We start from the raw sequence: 19,818 nt of genomic DNA on the forward strand, positions 1-19,818 counted from the left end.
CAGCAGAGTACCATAAATATTGTTAATCTATTACCTTAAGCAGACAAAAACAGTACTGGATTTTTCTCATGTCTGGTCCCAAAGTCAGTGTCCCATCTGGACCAGTATCATCGAGAAAGGCCTTGACTGACTCTTCCAACCTAATCACACGGAGAGAAATTTTAAACCACAGCACTTACGAGTTACAATCAATCACCCTCAGCACCAGCTCAACAGTGGAAATCTATTCTTAAGGAGGGTTTCTAGTGTTTAATGTTGGGTCTCTTCAAAGACAACTATTTACTTAAATTGGTGCTCCAGTTACACTGGGCAAGTCAGTTGATAAACCATCTCTGGATTATTGTCCAAACATTGGTTCCGCGGGTTTTGGAAGCAGCCCTGGAAAGACAAGGAGACAACTTTCCAAGATGATCCAAAGAAGGCAAAGATATGAAGTCTTCATTTTTCACACGCACGATAACCGGTTCAATGTTTACCATGGTTTTAAAAAGTCAAGGTTTCAATAACCACTAACACTGTCTGTCACCGGTAATGAGCTCTTTTTGTTTTTTGCAGACTTCTAAGCAGTGCATAATATGATGGGCTGCTTGCAGAGTCAAACGGCCAATTAACTTTTTTTTTCTTCTTCTTGGATAGTAGCTGCGCAAAAATGAGGATGAAGGGGGAAAAGATATGTGGGGCGGAGGGAAGCTAGATGAAAGAAGCACAGGTGATGTGCGTTGTTCTGAGGAAAAAAAAATGTGTAGGTGCCAGTGTCACCGCAGGACAACATAGCACCCTGTTTTTTTTTCTCCTAAAAATAACTCACAGGTAATGGGACACTGTGACATTAACATTTATTTATTTATATATTTTCTTATTAATCCATCCATTCATGATCTGTACCACTTCTGTTCACTAAGGTCACGGGTAGTGCTGGAGCCTATCCTAGTTTTCTTCACGCAGTAGGCGGGGGACACCCCGCGGATCGCAGGGCCACGTCGACGAACAACCATCCGCGCTCACACTCACACCTAGGGGCAATTTAGACTTTTCAATCAACCTGCCATGCATGTTTTTGGAATGTGGGAGGAAACCGGAGTACCCAGAGAAAACCCACGCAGGCACGGGGAGAACATGCAAACTCCACACAGTAACTCCACACCATGGCTTCTGCACTGTGAGGCCATCGTGCTAACCAGTCGGCTACAGTGCCGTCCCTTATTTATTTATTCACTCATTATATTTATTTACTTATTTAGTAATATAATCAAACTAAAGAGCTGTAATTACCAATACCATCACAGCATTCTATTCATCATCTTGGTGTATCCTTACATGACAGTGCTGAAGCAAACATTACAGTCTCATTTTGATATTCTGCAAGATTACTGATTTTCAGATTCATTATCCTACAAACAATGGGGGTTGCTTTTCTTCGAAGAGAAGCGAGATGTTATTAAGACTTCGGGTGACTGATGAATAGCAGATCAGAGATGAGAGCAGATTGGATAACCAAAATGCACAAGCGCATTGCAAAGCACAAAAAGAAAAAGGTCAGAGAATATATCGAAACAGACCTCATTAGCTCTGAGTGGTTAGTTTATTATATGCACAGCAGAATTAGAGCGGTGCAAAAGCACAAAATCCAAGGACACTTTGGATTTACAAAGAAGCAACATCACATACTTCTTAATCTCCTCCACAGTTAGCTGGTCATCTCTCTCCTCCCCTGTCAGCATGGTCAGCTCCTCCTTCAGAGACTGAACCTCCTGTTTCAGACGAGCGATCAACTGTAATTTGCACAAAAACAAGAAATGAACATGCGTGTATACACAATGTGAACCAGACAGAGTTGATAGACGTTGACAAAGAGCCCGACGATTTACACACAAATCCAGGTCAAGTCACTGCTGCCAAGTGATGAGACAATCTTGTGGTTCATCACGCTAAAGCATTTTGAGCAACGTATAAGTGATTCCAGACAATTGGATCCAGCAAGCAGGACATGAAGGAAGCTTAACTGTCAGGTTATTCTGGAGGTTGAAGAAGAGGAAGACCCAAAATTGGAGGAAAGTGAGGCAGGAGTAACTTAGAGGGGTTTTTAATTGAAGAAACAAAAGGCAAACAAGGAACTTAAGGGAGAAATTAAAAGAGTAAGAAGTGCAAAACAACAGGGACCAGCGAAAAACAATGTCTTGACTTAACTAAACTTGACTTGTCGAAACAGGCAGGAAGAAAACGGACGTGGACCCTGACAAGGACATCTGACATGGACAATGCACCCACAAGAACTGAAAGTAAATAGGAAACAAAAGAAAAATTGACGAGACAACGAGGAGCACCTGGACAAGACACAAAGAGTTGGAAGGACCTGTCGGTTAACACTGGGGGTAGACGCACACAGGTGGACACAATGAACTTGACGAGAAACACCAAACACAAGGAAAAAACATGAAACTAAATCCTGAACCAAAAGCACAAATCCAGATCATGACATTAACATACTGTAAGTAAACCTTCTGTTTGTCTCTGTTGGCACACATTGGCATCCTGCATACTAAGTCTGTCTTATACTCGCTGAGTCAAGTCAAGTCAAGTCAATTTTGTTTGTATAGCCCTTAATCACAGACAGTCTCAAAGGGCTGAGCCCGAACATTATTTTTTCTTAAATGATGAACGTGAAAAAGAGGGCTCTATGCATCAAAATGTTCATTTAAACTTGAATCACTTTCGGTATCAAGCAATGATGGCACTTGTCACACACCCCTTTGCGTGTGCAAAAGTCTCAAAACAGAACTCAAAACTCTCTGAGTATTGCATCATTCTAATTAATGACTGATTTAAAGAGGGTTTTTTTTTTGTCTGATATCCTTTGAAAAATAATTTTAAAAATATGTGATGCCCCTGGAGGCACTTAAGGGTAATGCAGACATTAAACTCGAGGTGTCATCAATCCACAAAAAAAAAAAATTAATGAATTGACCAGATTTACGGTACACTGGTGACGCCTACTTTAACTGTCTTTAACTGTTTTCAAAAGGCATACTCGAGGCTGTCAGTGCCATGCCCCTAGGAGCAAAAAGTCAGACAGGCACACACACAAAGGAATGTAACTGAATTTTCCAATTGAATGCCATAAAAGCAAGTTCATTACATGCATCCTGTTTCCCTTGTAAAAGCCAGTCTGGAGGCTAATATTTGGTGGCAACATTCTGCTGAGTAAATCCATTACTGTGTGTCAATCACAGGGACCCTTCCAAGTTGGAAAGTCCAATGTCATACTGACTTCTCCATCTTAACAATGCACTGCCTATTCTACTCTTCAAACTCATCAGCTAAGCACAAGGCGGGACGCTCACCAACTGTCAAACAGTGCACAGAACACAAGATGCTCAAAGAATGAACAGACTTTAGTTGCGTTTTGTGGCAGGTGCCATCAGCCAGACAGGATATTTATCTGTAATCCACCTCATATTTCTTTTTTCAAACCAAAAATATCATAGCTGACATTGCGGTCCCAAGCTGCAGCCTGTACCTTTTTTTGGACCCTGTGGTCTGTTGTAAGACTCCCAGCTGCATGCTCAAAAGCTGACCAGCAGTGGTCGGACAGCACAATCAGCAGAAGTCTATTTCAGGTGGTAGAGCCCACACTGGTACCACAACTCCATGGCGGAATTTCAAAAGTTCAGAAAAACACTTGTGCTTGAATGTGTTACTGATGATGTCAGCACTCCATATAGCAGTGCAGGGTAGTGCAATGTAGCATCATGCAGATTTAAACAAAACATGTCACAAACTTATACACAACAGTGTCCATGACTTGGACACAAACTGTTTTGTGCAAAGAAACTATTTTGTGCACGCAAAAAAAAAAAAGCCACCCATAGTAAACTGTAAGCACTCCTGCATAACTGCAGGTTACAGCTTAAATTCACAACTATTACATAGTTTGCCACACACAAACATGCAGCAATTACGGGGCCCTGCTTTACGAAGGAAACAGAGGCGTGTTTTTCTAAACACGGCTTTTGTTTGGACTCAACAAAATGATAGGATATGGACATTTTAGACCAATGTAGGGGGCACATGACCACAATATGGCAAAGTAGCATGATAACAAACAAAACGCTACACGATAGAGACACCCACTGGGACGTTCATACAATTTCTCCCGGTCAGTGTCGCATTTAAAGATATGCGATAATCATAGATGCATTCTCTAGTCGATGATATGGCGTTGAAATTTACGGTTTAGTTGAGTCGTTCCGTGTTAAAATGAATGATTTTGACTCGTTCAGCATTTTTATCGCGATATAGTTTAACTCAATATAGGATAAGTATGGCTTTGAGTTTTTAGAGACCATAATTTCAACATTGAGGGTATGGCTTTAGGAAGGAACAAGACGACATTTAAGTTTTTAAATTTAGGGTTGGGACAACCCTTAGCGCTCTTGAGGAAACCATACTTGTCTGGAACACTTTTTACTGTATATTTTACAAGGGGAAATAAAACCAACCCTGAACAAAAGTCGGACTACAGTTCACACGATTTGGCATCGATCCACCAATTCCATGGAGGACTTTGTTAGAGCTTGGGATTGTTTTCTTATATCTAAAGATGAAAAACGTTTATTTTTACCAAAAGCAGACAAAATGAATGAGTCGAATTATGTCTCAATGAAAAATTAATTAAATCTCACCAACAACTGAATTAAGTGCAGCATTTATATAAAAACAAAACAACGCAACACATCACAACATAACAGGGTACTCAAACCGGTAATGATTCATCTTTGCTAGGTCAAGAGACAGATTTTCCTCACTGACCCAAGTCAATGCCTTACAAAGAAGCTACACTGTCACACTGATGCACAGCAAAGTAACTTTAATTGTCATTATATTTTTTTACCCTGGCGATGGAACTTTGCTGCACATAGTTGGAAGCTACCAGACACTGTCACAATTACTAGGCTGGATTCAGACGATTTTAAAAATACCTCTGCATGGTTTTCAAATGAAATAGCAGCCAAATGTTAGTGGCATTATAGTGACAGCGTCATGTATCTTGTAGCTGCAAGACTTATCGGTGCTATTACTTTATACCCTATGGTCCGGAGTCAATTGAGTAAGGGAAAGTATTGCATGATGTGCATGTGTAAGTGTAAGGTCTATGATCTAATTTGGTGGGTGTCTTTCAAACCAAGACGTCTGATGTCAAAGCGTCTGCACATCTACAACATCTGGACAAGAATTGCAACATGGGCTGCAAGTGTGCAGCTTGGATTTGTGTTAGCATGCAAAGCCAGAGAGTAGATAAACTCAATACTCTTCCGCTGGATACTTTTCTCAAGATATAAGGTACAGGGCTAAAAAATGTTAAAACACACTTGAAGGCATGTAAACAAGACAAGGAGAGAATTGGTGCATAGTTGAAATATAGCAAGACGGGCAGGCGTTGAAGTGTTGAAGACTAAAAAAAACGTGATTATTTTAGAACAACTCACTGACATTGGAAAAAAGTGGTTTTGGATTGCTAAAGAGGACTCTTAAAACACATGGAAAGGTTACACTTAGATCCATTTTGAATCTTAAACCGTAGAGCAACTCATTTGCTGATCAAATTAAGGCTTGGAAGCCATGTGAAATGCCTGGCTGGAATGGCAGATGTGGTGCAATTGTGTTTGAGTTTGACTATTTATGACTGCTGAGGTATTGAAGAGTATGCAGCTGCCTCACCAAGGCGGGATCAAGTTCTTCATTCAATATTGCCTCATTCTTGATAATGGCCACACGCTGGGCAAAGCGACACGTTGAGATGGACTCCTGTATTTTTTTTTTTTTGCAAGATAAAAAAAATTGTTCTTTAGTGGAACTAAACAACATAAACGTAAACGTAATACATGATATTTGTATTTTGTTCTTAGTAGAAGTATGCGTCTTACATCTAAGTTCCTCTTGTCAACTGCCATCGTAGCAATCATAGTGGTCTTGCAGTTGCCTCCAAGGCTATCCCTCAGCACAGAGGTCAGCATCGAGTTCCTGTACGGAATATGGCAGCGATTCCTCTCTGACAGAGCAATGATAACCTGCAGAACAATAAAGTGAAAAGAGGCAAATTCGGGATGTAAAAATGAAGGATGGTCATGAAATTGCTTCATGTCTGCATGACAACACTTACAGGGTGAGTCATTGCAATTATTTGCTGGAGGAACTCCAACCATCATCATCAGTCTGACATAAAATGAACTATGAAGAGTGTTAAAACGGCATCCACTCTTCTGAGAACTTTTTGTAAACAAATTTGACTGACACAATGTGTCTGTGGGATTTTTTTTTTTGTATTCATTCATGAAGAATTTCGGAAACTAGCTTTGTGTACAGGGGCACAGAAAAAGGGCCTTCCACAAGCTGTTCCGACACAGCTGGACACATAAAACTGTCACTGCTCTGCTAATCTGAAAATGTTGACTTCAGAAGAAATTTAAAGATCCAATTAAACAACTAAATAATTGTTGTAATTATGCTGAACAATGAAGACGGAATCAAGTACATGGGTGAAAAGAAGAATTTAAGGTGGAGGTAGTTTTCAAATCTGACTGCTAATGTCGCACATTTTGTCGCAATGTTTCATGCTGCTGTGAATTTAAAAACGACAATTCATTGCAAAACTACCTGTTCTAAATAATGGAGGGAAAGGTTGATGTATTTGGCCTCGGTGAGCAATTGCCCATTCAGGCCTGTCTTGCTGACGCGATCCGACCCGGCCAGGTCCACCAGGTGGAGCTTGGAGCGACGTAGAGTAGCAGAGCCTGGCTCACGCCTACACAGATGCACGGTGAAAATGCAGTGGGACCGTGTTGAGGCCTGGTTCATGGGGGTCTGAAAATTGGAAAAGAAAGGTCAGTAAGTACCAACATCATGGTTTGAATCAACAACAGTATTAGGGCTGGAAACAAAAAAACAAAACATTTGTTTTCCATCTGTGATTCATTCAAACAACAGACGTGTTTCTTTTCATCCTTATTTTCCTTGCATCTGTTGAGTAAAACATACACCGCAGCATGCACAAACAATGAGCAGTAAACAGATGGTGGCGGCCTTGCAAAACCTGAGGTGAATTTTCAGATGATCTCCAGTGTAGCACAAGTGGGTTGTGACATGGAGACAAAAATAGACGTGATTCATTCTGCATAAACAAGCTTTATCAACAAAAACAAGATGTGAAACATATGCATGGTGGCCAAAGTAAAAAAAAAAAAAATATCGAGCCAGGCAGCAGTTAATCCGATATGCGCTTAATTTGAATAAGGATTCAGTGATATGCAAAATGAAAGTATCACACTTGAGTGATATCAAATACCGTAAATCAGTGGTCCCCGGTACTGGTTCCTTTTGCTCTGAGAGGACCACATGTTGATCAACACATTGCTGATGGAACGAGTGTTGGCCACACACACTGTGTTATTACAACTCAGCAATCTGTTGCTACGACAGCTCAAACAAAGTCAAATTGGGATCAACTTCATTGCATCAAAAAGTTGAGGTAAGGACAGGAAGTTTGGGGGATGAAATTCATGCGCTTTTCCTAACGAGAGGAAAAGGTAATCAAAGTCACACATGGAAAAAAAAACAGATGAGAAAAAATGTTTTCTGATGAGGTCAAAGGAAAGGTGAGAAGTAGTCAAGCTGAATTTTATTTCCAATAAAACAGTAGTGGGGATTGTTATAAATGAATGAGCTCATACTCTGCTGAGCGTGTGTCCACATGGCAGGGATTGAAAGATCTTTTGTGAAATTTTCTTGGACTTCTGCTCTATGTGGAGCAAAGACTTCTGGGATAAATTTGGCAGTGACAAATTGACAATGTGGATTTTGTTTGTTCGCTTCAGGCTCAAGTCAAAGTTTCTTGTCAAGACGTCCCAATGAGGGTGAGCTAACAAAAGGCTCAGTGTGGGCGGCTGCTGGGAGCTCTCCGCCAACAAACTCATCAACACACTCATGTAAAAATGGAGCATTTGTTTTCATTGACAGTAGCCCAGAACAATGTCCCCAAGATGAATTAAAAAGACAAATGTAATATTGTCAACACCCCAAAAAATAGACAATAAAACACATTTTAAATTATAAAAGGATTTAGTCTTCTCAACGCAATTAATTTCCAAAGAGAAGCCATTTTGCACAGTTTTTGGCAAAATGATTTACTTCACTGAATAATCTAAATAAAAAAACTGAAACAGCCTGTGGGCCTTACACCTCCCTCACCCCCCTTTGGTCCGTGCAGCCTCTGCAGGTGGATGCCATGTGAATCAAGTCTGATGTGTAATGCTTCTAAACACGCAAAGCAGGAGATCTAAAAACTCTAAAAACGCAGCAAGCAAGAAGACTTTTTGTGGGAGTCATGCACTCAGAAGACCGGATGCACGTGGCCGCAGTGTGCGTTGTCGGTGGGTTGAGCTCACACACATTATCTCATACCTACTCCATAAAAAATACATGTACCATTTAAAAAATATGCTTTAGGGCAGTGGTGTCCAAACTACGGCCCAGGGCCATTTGCAGCCCACGGCAATCACTAAAAATAACTTTTGACATGGCCCGCAATGCTATTTCTAAAACAGAGGTGGTGATGCTGTGGACAGAGTTACAAGTTAGCTGTTGGAAAATTGGGGGGAGAGTGAGTAAAGAGGACTACCAGTAATACTAATAATAAACTTTTCTAGATACACAAAGACACATACGTTTAGTGCAATCCATCCATCCATTATCTGAACTGAACTGTGGCCCTTGGAGTAAAAAGTTTGAACACCCCTGCTTTAAGGAGTTCATGTCTGCTCTGGCATTAATACCATGAAAGTTGCCCATATCTGATGATAAACGATCACTTAATTTTAGAAGATTAAAAACAAAACATCCCTCATCGGCCACACCCCCTCTTACTTCTGCAATCATTCGATTGGTGTCGCCTAAGAACAACAGATTGAGAGCCTCCTCTTCATTTGCTGACTGCTGCAATGAAAGGTTCCTGAGATGGATGTTCTGGTCAGTATCTTCCATGATAATTACTTTTCTGCAAATACAAAAACAAAATATTATTTTGTTAGAAGAAAATGGATGATTATAAAATGACTTGAAATAAAGCAAAGCATGAGAGACAAGCCCAAACCAGCGTAGCCAACTCAGTGCCCGTACCGAAGGCATCCGGTCACCTGGTCAATGGGTTGTTTGCTGAGGACTACCTCATAAACAAACACAGATAAAGCTTGGAAGGTTTTGATGAATTATTTTTTTTCTGCCAAATAATGCACAAGCTCTCCTGAGTAACACATGTTTTCCAATGAATGTAAAGCCACCAACAATATTAGGAAATCTTTAACACTTGAGGGTAATATCCAGTCTCATATGTTGTGGTTAAATGTACATTAATTAGATATTTATAGATTCCTTTCCTTTTTTATTCTGCTTGTGTGCAAGGTACACTGTGAACATAATGTACATGGGAAGGACCAGATCTTTATGAACTTTTAACTGTCATGATCTGTATTTGTGGTTTTTGGTTTAGTATTTAGTTTCCTGTTTTTTCCTTGTGTCTGGTGTTTCTCGTCATGTTCATTGTGTCCACCTGTGTTCGTCCACCCAAGCCCCAGTGTTAACTAATTAGGTCCTACCAACCCTTTGTGTCTTGCCCAGGTGCTCCTCGTTGTCTCGTCAATTTGTTTGTATTCAGTTCCCTGTTTGCTTTCAGTTCTAATCGGCGCATTGCCTTTGTCAACTGTTCTTGTCAGATGTTCATGTCCACGTCCACGACCCTTGTCCTCCTGCCTGTGTCGCTTTATTTTTAATTTAGTCAAGTCCTTGCGTTTTGTTGCTCCAAGTTGTTTTGTACTTTTATGTTTTTTGATTAAATACCCTTTAAGTTTCCCCTGTCTCGCTTCCCTGCTTTTTTGGGTCCTCCTCTTACTCAACCTCCACCACCACCTGACTTTAACTCTTGATCGAGGAAAGGTATGTTAAGCAAATAGCTCTACATGACTTCATATGAAGTAGCCCTTTTCAGTGCCTCGAGGATTGATACTCTTTATCAAATGGGACTAAAATGAGTCAAGAACATCATGCACCGTCACCCGTTAGCAACATTCACACAGGAATATTATAATGGTGTTCATCCACTGCCATTAATTTTCAAAATATCCCGATCCAAAAATTAGAATTAGAATTACAACCCAAAACTATTTTATTAAACAAAAAATATATATTTAAAAAAAACAAAAAAAACAATAAATTTAATATGCAGCACATTTTGAGACATTTTGTCCGTCCTGACAGCAGAATGCTGCAGAGGAGGAGACGTGAGTGCACTGTTGTCACAAGACATGGGAAGTGGAAGAGAAAGGCAGACCAACAGTGCCACAGCTTCTCCTTGAATCAGCAAGAGTGGCCACAGCATGGTTAAAGCTGGGCACTGGCTATTTCCGGAAGACTATGATTTGTGGGAATCTAAACCTTGAGCAGAATCATCTGCAAAATAAAGAAGTGTCCCAACTGGAAATGCTACCAGGAAAAACACAGGACCAACATCAAATGGATTGCCTTAAAGTCTCCTATCTCTTTTGCTGCTGCAGTGCCTGTGACAGAAAAAGATCACAGTAAGCTTGAGTCGAATGGGACAGATGAGTGACAGGGAGATGCAGAGAATAAGCCAACAAAAGAGAACAGAAGAAAGAAATGGCTTCAGACAAAATATTTGAATTATCCTAGATTATAAAGACTAGCCACACAAAAAGAAAATCCTCTCGTAAGCCTTTTTCTCCCCTTCGGTGCAAAATCGATCTCCAATTTGACCGCATTAGCTGATGTGATTCCTGTTGGCAGTCTGTATCAGATACCACAAATACTACAGTCTCCATATTCACCACTTGATAAATTCCAGTCAGTTAAATGGCAGTGAAGGAATGAGTCTCAGTAATGCCCACATGTTTCAGACAACAATGATGCACCTATTGGTGATAGGTCTTGACCAGCTATCCACTATCTTTGCAAAGAGAATGTTAAATTAGACCTCTTTGGCATACATAATAAGATAGGTGAGGACATTATACCACCGTGACCTTTCGACTTGATTACACCTCCCTTATGGTTTTTACATGACTTGGAGAGAAGGAGCAGACAGAGCAGTGAAGAGTATAATCGTAAAATGTAACATTTTATTTGGAATCAAAAGGAGTTATGAAAAGAATACTGACGGTAGGTCCTCCAATCGAGATGTTTCATGTCTGGAATCCAAGAGGTCATAACCCATTTCGTTGTAAATCTCCAGGTACGATATGTGAGTACTAAACATTGAACTGCTGTCCTGTGGGGCAGAATGCATAGATTAAAAGCTGACTGAATGATTTCAACTAAAATGAGTTTTACGTTAAAGGTGCTTTAGTGCTGTTAGGCAATTACCTATTATGTAGCAGTAAAAGAAAACATTTTTAAGAGCACTGAAATAAATAGGTACCGACCTGACCTTTGACCTCAGCTACCTCTCAACTTCTTGGATCTGGCTTCTTTTGAAAAGAATCATGTTCTCCCTTTCACATACAACAATATTCCCTGGAAGTCTAAAGGAGATTTAAAAATTGGCAGGGTGTTATAACTGATCTACACTGAGCTGTGCCCTATAATAAAAAACTTTTGTCCGACTTTGTTGGGATTGGAACATTAAAGTGGATGAAGAGTATGTGTGCTTGATTTCTGAATGTGGTGAAAAGATACATAATGATGGGATGTTTGACGGAAAGAAAAGAGACAGAGAACAGACAGCGACCCCTGATGGTGATTAGAAGAAAAATTCCTGATCTCACTGGTGTGATGAGTACAATACAATACAATACAATTTTATTTAAATAGCGCATTTCACAAAAGACAAATAGAGTGGATGATGTTCCGACCTGAATGAAACGCTCATAAAGGTATGAAAGTGTGCGGGGAATAATGCCACGATCACTGTAGCGCTCTGCCCCTCCTGTGATGGTGAATGTCTTCCCACTGCCTGTTTGACCGTAGGCAAAGATGGTGCCATTGTAGCCCGCCAATACACTGCAGAGACAAAAGATATGGTACAAGTGAACACTGAGAAGGCTGGTATCAGGAAGAATAGGTAATGACTCGTAAACTGCAGGTGGGTAGCATGGGTTCTGGTAGAAATATTGGCAAACCAGTCTGGTTATCTCATATTTTTATGTCTGTTTTTATTTATTAATCGTAATTTATTCATGCCTGGCTGTCGTCAGCTGCCGGTCGTCTGTTACCTCCTGAGACTTAAGCGTAGCTAAATGTCCGAAAACTACAACCAGTCGCCATGGGGTTCGTGTACGTATTCATGTTAATTTGTCTGCTACAGCCTGTATAAGTGAAAAAGCTAATGGCACGTTTTTTTATTTTGTGCAGGTGATCATGGTTTTTGCTGATATGAGCTCACATTTGATCCAAAATATTGCACAGAACACTTGTATTTTCGCAGATTGTCATGGACAAGAGTAGTAATGTGAATTTTGGTGGTCCGTTCCAGACAATAGAACTGACCAACCTAGCAATATTACCATACTTGCCTTGGTGCTGTGAAGTAAGACAGCTGAGATGCAAACAAATAACAAGCCAAGTTCCAAAAGTCGGGGTGGCAATTCATCGTAAATTTCATCCCCAAAAAAACATTACACTACTACCTTCTTTTTGGGGTGGTGAATTTTAGTACTGATGTAATTTTTACATGCATACCTATTATATACGTGCCAAAGACTAATCAAGCGTCCCTTTAATCAATTTCATAGTTTCTGCACAAGTGTAATGAACTCTTACTTGGCCCAAGATCCAGTCTTCTACAAAAAATAAGGACATCAAATAAAATAGATAAAACAGTTTGGGCTTGACACAGGTAACAAATTATTCTTTACGGCTGCTTTTGAAAGTATCTACCTGTATTACATCTATACCAGGGGCGCTCATTACGTCGATTGCGATCTACCAGTCGATCGCAAAGGTAGTATGGGTAGATCGCATGACATTAAAAAATAGACGTCAGCCTATCATTATCCGTCATTTGGTTGATAAAGGGCACCCATTCAGATGACACCTGATTTTTTTTTGTGACACATAGGTCACGACGCATGCGCAAACAACGGTGCTAAGTGCAGTACAACTAACAAGCTAGCGAGTTGGTTCCCTCCAATTTTGAGCGCTCGTTTTATTCTCTTGAACTCAAGGCGGGTATCAACATGAGTGGGGGTGCTGGACCAAGTAAGAAGACAAAAACGTATCACTTTAATACGGAATGGGAGGAGGAGTTGTTTTTCACGATGACATTTTCGAAGTGCGTTTGCCTCATCTGCCAGTTTACCATCGCAATAGCAAAGAAGGGAAATGTGGAGCGGCATTTTCGGACTGTTCATGGAAAATATGACACCGAATTTCCGCCAAAAAGCGAGCTGAGGAATCGAAAGGTGAAGGAATTAAAAAGCCAGTTGTCAGGACAGCAGTCATTTTTCAGACAACTTACTTCAAAAGCGAAAGCCGCCACTGAGATTGGCTCATGCAGTTGTGAAAGGTACATCAACATACATTGTACAAAAAAAATATTCAATATATTTATAAATAAATTTGCATTTTTATAGTAGGTAGATCATTTTGCCTTGGTCATTTTATAAGTAGCTCGCATGCTGAAAAAGTGTGAGCACCCCTGATTTATACAATCTTAATTTGTGCTCATTTGCAATTTCTATGACATCGCCATATCATTTTAATGTATTTTTTATTCAATACTGGAGCTCAAATTCCATCAAAGTCCGAGTAAATTAAATGTGACAATATAAATCCCCGGGAAAAAATGGATGCGCTAGAGTGGAGAGACGTTATGGCGACAGTCATCCGACGGTAAAGGAAAAATATCTTCAAGAGTGAGTGAAAGAAAACCCACTCAATTGGTACATTTTGGTTTGGCTCTGATTAGGGGCAATGGAAACCAATAGTACTTGGTGGAATAGAGGGAAATACAAAATTGAAAGCAGCGAGTGAATCGCATCAGCATTGCAAATATGTAGTTCTACAGCATAGCACAGAACTCTAATCCCACTTTCCCACAATGGATGCAAAAGCATGCTTGTTTAAAAGACTGGGTTTGGTGAGATGGTGAAACTAAAAAAGCTGAAATAACGCATGGCCTCAGTCCAAATTGGATTCTTTAGTAATTACCAGAAGTGCTATGTACAACTTAGGTACGTGGACATGAGAACTTTTTTTCCTTTTTGGTGATTGGTGGTTTATTCACAGACTCTGTAGTGGTGTATGATCGCCAGTCTTTGTTGGCATTAATGTGTGGCGTTGATGGTTTGGGTGTGTTTGGCATGGTAGAAGACGTTGCCTGCCGACATCCCGGCCTGCTGACAACACAGCAGACAAGTTCTCTGCCCATGCGCTCCGACCACGGTGGAAGCGGCGCCACGGAAAACATGGTGGTCAGCTAGTGAAGCTAAAAAGCGAGCTACAACGCACTTTGTTTCCTGCTCGTTCCCAAACGCACGGATGTACTCAGTTGTGGCGCATTCAAGACCCCATCGCCTTCTGATTGCTACAAATCATCGGCTGTTTTGTGGCACTTCCCAGAGCTCGCCGATCAGAAGAGTGACGCACTCCCACTTGAATAGCGTTGTTTGTTATATGTCTGGTCGTTGACAAATAAAATATTTATTCTGAGGGAGCGATTGCTTTCCAACTAGCTGGATTTCCTCTGCCTGACACAGACTTGGACTGGCGCCGGTGAGTGCAGTGCGATGCTTTTACCCCCTGCATGTTCTTACTTGGACTCTCCAAGAACCTCAGGTCGTGGTGGTGGAACATCGACTATTTTTAAAAACTATTTTCAATGTAAACAGTGTATATTCCCCACATCAATCACAAACTTTGAAGGCACTTTCTTTGATGTCAGGAGGGCTGCTCCTGCGCTCTGCGCTGTCATTTACCAACCTCCCAGATTCAACGAGGAGTTGCTCAATGACTTTTCAAATCTTGCCGAAATCATGCTGATATATGGTCACATCTTGTTAATGGGGGATATAAATACTTATATGTTCAGTCCTGAAAAACTATTGGTAAAGGACTACTTAAGACTTATTGACTCTTTCAATGTAGTGCAGTGCGTGTCTGTCCCCACTCACAAACTAGGATGATACTTTAGATCTTGTCCTTGCTATCGGTCTCAAATTTGAAAGTGATGGACAACGTGCTTTCTGATCAAATGACTGCGCTGTCTGATGTAATGTTTTACATTTAACCCCCTCACCGTGAGTTGGTACCCTGAGGTCTTTCATCAGCTTTGTGTTCCCTCTTCATACACAGAGAAAGTCAGATTTGGGTTCCACTCATCTTGCCATAATATATTGGATTCTGCGGCTCAATTAAAAATGATGGCGCCAAAAGTAAGCCATGGTTTATGAGAGAACTCGTGCAGAAAAACAAAAATGCTGCGAAGATGAACGCAGATGGAAAAAAGACAGGATGTTGGTCTCTTATCAAATCCTAAAAGACTGCTGGCACTGGTACCGTGGCAAAGTGAAAGAATCAAAAAGGGAACATTTGTCAACTCTTATTCCGGCACATTGTCATAAACCATGTACACTATTTATTCCGCACTTAAGCCCTATCTTGATAAAGGTGTGCTGTCAAATTTTAGATCCATTTCCAGGATGCCTTTTATTTCTAAAATTCTGGAAAAAGTGGTTCAGTCGCAGTTAAAATCTTTCTTGGATAAAAATAATGTCAAGGAGCTTTTCCCGTCGTGTTTCAAGATGATGCACAGCACAAAGTCAGCTTTATTTTGACTTTTTAATGATATCCCCCTGACAAATGACACCGGAGACTATGTGTGTCTTGCTTTCGTGGATCGTACTGCAGAGTTTGATACGGTGGACTACAGTATTATTCTGGCTAGATTACAGCACCGGCTGGGCATTGGTGGTAGTGCTCTAGAGTGGTTTGGATCCTGTTTGCTTGACAGGACTTTTTGTGTTAGGTTAGGTTGCTCTGAGGCATGTTCTGCCCCTCTGTTGTATGGTGTTCCACAAGGCTCTACTTTGGGGCTCTTGCTGTTTTAATTGTTTTTGATGCTCCATCCCATGAAAACGTGGTATTTCCTTCCACTGCTTATTGATGACAATCAGATCTGGTCCTGTTGAACAAAAAAAAAACGCTTTCTCCTTAAGAACAGCAACCCTAATTCTACTCTCTCTTCACTGATTGCCAGTGCATTTTCCCATTTCAAGATACTTCTACTTTTCTTCAAATCTTTAAATGTCCTCGCCCCACCTTACCTGTCTGAGCTCCACCACCCTTAAGCACCTACCCGGTACCTCAGGTCAGTGGACCAGACGCTACTGGAAGTGCCGAGGACCAAGGGGAACCTAAGAGAGGATCGAACCTTCTCTGTTGCCAATCCTTCCGTCTGGAATGACATTCCATTAAATGTCTGGCAAGCCCCCTCTCTTTCTACTTTTAAAACTCACTTGAAGACACATTTTCATTCTTAGGCTTTCGAACCAACATGAGACTGACAATGTTCTGCTGTTTTCTGGTGGCTACTGTCTTAATATTATTGATTTGTGTTTTAATTTACTGCTTTTGCTGTCCGTGTTTTTGTATTATTGCTATTTTATGTCGTATTGCGTGTAAAGTCCTTTATTACAGCTGCAGCTGTTATGAAATGCGCTATACCAATAAATAATTTTATTGTATTGTATTGTAGGGCAGAGCCACATCGACTGAACGCGCACTTCGGAGACAGCAATGACCCGCTTTGGTGAGTTCTGTCTGAAAGAGACAGCCAAATAACTCCTGGCTCTACTGTTACATGCCTCTTATGTGCGATTTTACTGGGAAGCCCAGTTTTAAAGAATCTTATGACCGCAGATCCATGGTAAAGTGTCTCATGTAACCCCTTTCCAAACTTTGTGGTCACTAAAACGCAATAAAGTGAAGCAAGAGAGATGACTACACCGGTTTCCAAATCAGTCCATCCATCTATTTTGTATCACTAGGGTCATGGCTGAGCTAGAGTCTATCCTAGCCGACTTTGTGCCAGAGGCAGGGTACACCCTAGAGTAGTCGCCAACCAATCACAGGGCACAAATAAGCAAACACTCAAAGTTATAGTCACAATGCTGAAGGGATTCTGAGGCGAAACTGAGCCAAATGTTTGTGGAGGAGGAGGAAACACCTTTTTACATAACACAACCAACTTTAATCACAGGAAATTCCATATAAACTCCCTCTCCTGGCTCTTTTCCTACTGGAGAGCAAGTTGCAAATTTGGCAAGCATTAAAGCAGGAACTAACTAACCGCTGGAGCAGAGTGAAGTTTGGGTGGAGAGGTTGTTAGGAGGTAAACATTTAACTGCTGCTATTTCAAGCAATTTGGGTTGGTTTTCCTTTAGTACCAGCCGGGCAATAACATCATTCAAAAAACATCGGAAAGCAATGTATACCTACAGTTAACCATCTGGCATCTGACCTCTGCTGTACCTCGAATCTGATAGTCATTAACTTTAACCACTTTTCTACTTTACAATAATCCATAAAAGGGTGAATATTTGGTTGAGAATTATGAGGGTTAAAGAGCCATGACTGAAAAAAAAAATGAACTATTTTTTTTTTGCGGGAAGTACGCTTACTATATTAAATATAAAGACACAACTGAGCTTTTTTCTCTCCACATTTTTCAAAGCTCACATTATATCTAGGCGATGTTGGGAGATGTGAGGTTTGTCTCATGATGGCATGACGCTTTCAACAAAAGCACAGAGAGCAAGCTCCAACAGCTCATAGTGTCCCTCTGTGCTGTGGCTTGTAAAAGTTCTGACACTCACAATGGCAGAACTTTCCATCTCGCCTGCCAGCTGAGTCCACTTAGTGGTTTAAGTATGTCAAGTACACCAAAATTCAGGCACCCTTCATTTGCATCTTAAAACACCAAGTTTAGCTGATTTCCTGTTAGCTCGGCTGGGTGAAGTTAATGGGACTGGACTTAATCCCGTTTGAGCTGTGCTGGCCACAGGTGGGGGAATCGAGGATTTTATCAATTGTAAATTTAATAATAGTATTAAAACTAAAAGGAAAGCACACAGCCATGGTGTTTTTAAAAGGAAAATGCAAGCAACAGAGTCAAATCACATATTCATATTACCTGTCTGCAACTGGTTTTGCGATGTGTTCAAATATTTCTTCTTGTTTGGCTGCTTGATCAAACACTTTTTGGAACCTGGACAAAATAAGAAACTATGACATATGGTTTTCAATATATATTTTTTTAACTGTAATATAAAAATACCCAAATCTAAATTGGGCACACACACAACACGGTTAAACATGTGCAATCAAACGGATTTTGGTTTTTAATTTCCAAAATGGATTAATAAGTTATTGTGTTTTCTAAAGAAGTCTCAGATCTTACTTTATGCCACAAAAAAGATGAGAGGGACATGAGTGGAATCCACCCAAGAGGGTAGTTAAATGTGGGAATTGTATTTACACAAGGGCATAGGGGAACCTCCGCTAGCTATTATAAGAGTTTGTGGTTTGCCAAGACTCTCCGTGTCCACTACTGTCTGACTCCGTAACTGTGAATTTAGGGCTTGGAAGCGTAGCGTGAGCCCTGCCCAGAGGGTATATAAGACTGCAGCTTTCACCACCAGATGTTCTGGTTCAGCAATGACAGAGCTGGTAGACGGATTATTCCTTATATGCAACCTGGGTAGCAACAATTTTAAATTTTCAACTCTTTATTTTGGCAGTTCCAGCTGTCTTGCTGCTGTTTACTTCAATCGCTTTTGTCATTCATGGACAGAGAGTACCTCGCCTCATGCTCAAACTCTGCATACGATGCACAAGTGGTAAAGAAAGTTGATGGACGTTTCAATTTCTTGAAATCCAGATCACAAATTATTAAGAAATATTTTTACGATTATGCCTTGATAACCAACCAGAAACACAAGTTGGCAAAACTCACCATAGTGTACAAAATGATGCAAATAAACTGTGAGTGTAACTTTTTGGAATGCAAAGAAATGTAACATACCTCAATGGGCAAATTGGTGGCCTAATCTCAACTCAACAAAAGCATGCTTTCAACTTGCTGAGGACAAACATGAAAGAAACCACGAACAAACAGACTGTGAAAGTGGCCGCACGATTATTGTCATTTCTAAATGGAAACTGTCATTTTATGAAACTTCTCCAATTAAAGTTGAAAGTGTAAATCTCATTTAAATGATTTCACCTCCATTGTGATGAGGTTATAAAGGCATAGTCATTAAAAAAAAATCAGCGAACTAATGCTTGTGCACTATAATTGTATCAGCTATATGGACTGTACGAGAAAAACGATGACACTCAAAGGTAAGATCAGTGGTGTCAAACTAATTTTAATTCAGCGGCCACTTCACCCAATTTGAGCACAAGTGGCTTAATAAGATATAAATAACGACAGGCCAAAATAGTTCCTATTTTTTATGGTGCAAATAAAGATAAAACTGCTAATATGAACATTTATTATTATCGTACTTCTAAGTAATCGATAACGTCTTCACAAAAATGAGCGTACATTTTTTGCATCAAATCCTGACTAACGGCAACATTTCCAGATGTGTCATCAGTGCGCCCTCCTCTGGACAAAATTATCAATATCAGTTCATTTTTGTCAAAACCTGCAGTTTGTATTCTGTCCTTACAGGCCAAATTGCATGTACCAATTCTGGGCCGCGGGCCGTATGTTTGAGACCACTGGGTTAGCTGATGGTCAAAATCAACTAC

At 40.4% G+C, this 19,818-nt stretch overlaps 1 protein-coding gene across 2 annotated transcripts in view; it reads right to left on the reverse strand.

The window, feature by feature from the left end:
• The window catches only part of kif6 (kinesin family member 6), a 62,687-nt gene that overhangs the window by 24,689 nt on the left and 18,180 nt on the right, over positions 1–19,818 (reverse strand). For both annotated transcript variants that reach the window (XM_088290990.1, XM_088291076.1), the window contains exons 3-11: positions 18,194–18,268; positions 11,916–12,063; positions 11,223–11,332; positions 8,920–9,049; positions 6,655–6,861; positions 5,925–6,068; positions 5,719–5,805; positions 1,669–1,772; positions 35–140 (exon numbers count right to left, since the gene is read on the reverse strand). In XM_088290990.1, coding sequence (XP_088147116.1) covers positions 35–140; positions 1,669–1,772; positions 5,719–5,805; positions 5,925–6,068; positions 6,655–6,861; positions 8,920–9,049; positions 11,223–11,332; positions 11,916–12,063; positions 18,194–18,268 — 1,111 coding nt within the window. The remainder of the gene's footprint in view (positions 1–34; positions 141–1,668; positions 1,773–5,718; positions 5,806–5,924; positions 6,069–6,654; positions 6,862–8,919; positions 9,050–11,222; positions 11,333–11,915; positions 12,064–18,193; positions 18,269–19,818) is intronic.

The sequence above is a fragment of the Idiotropiscis lumnitzeri genome, chromosome 1, assembly GCF_059441095.1.
Source record: "Idiotropiscis lumnitzeri isolate Australia: NSW breed Sydney's pygmy pipehorse chromosome 1, RoL_Ilum_1.0, whole genome shotgun sequence".
In the NCBI taxonomy this organism is placed as follows: Eukaryota; Metazoa; Chordata; class Actinopteri; order Syngnathiformes; family Syngnathidae; genus Idiotropiscis; species Idiotropiscis lumnitzeri.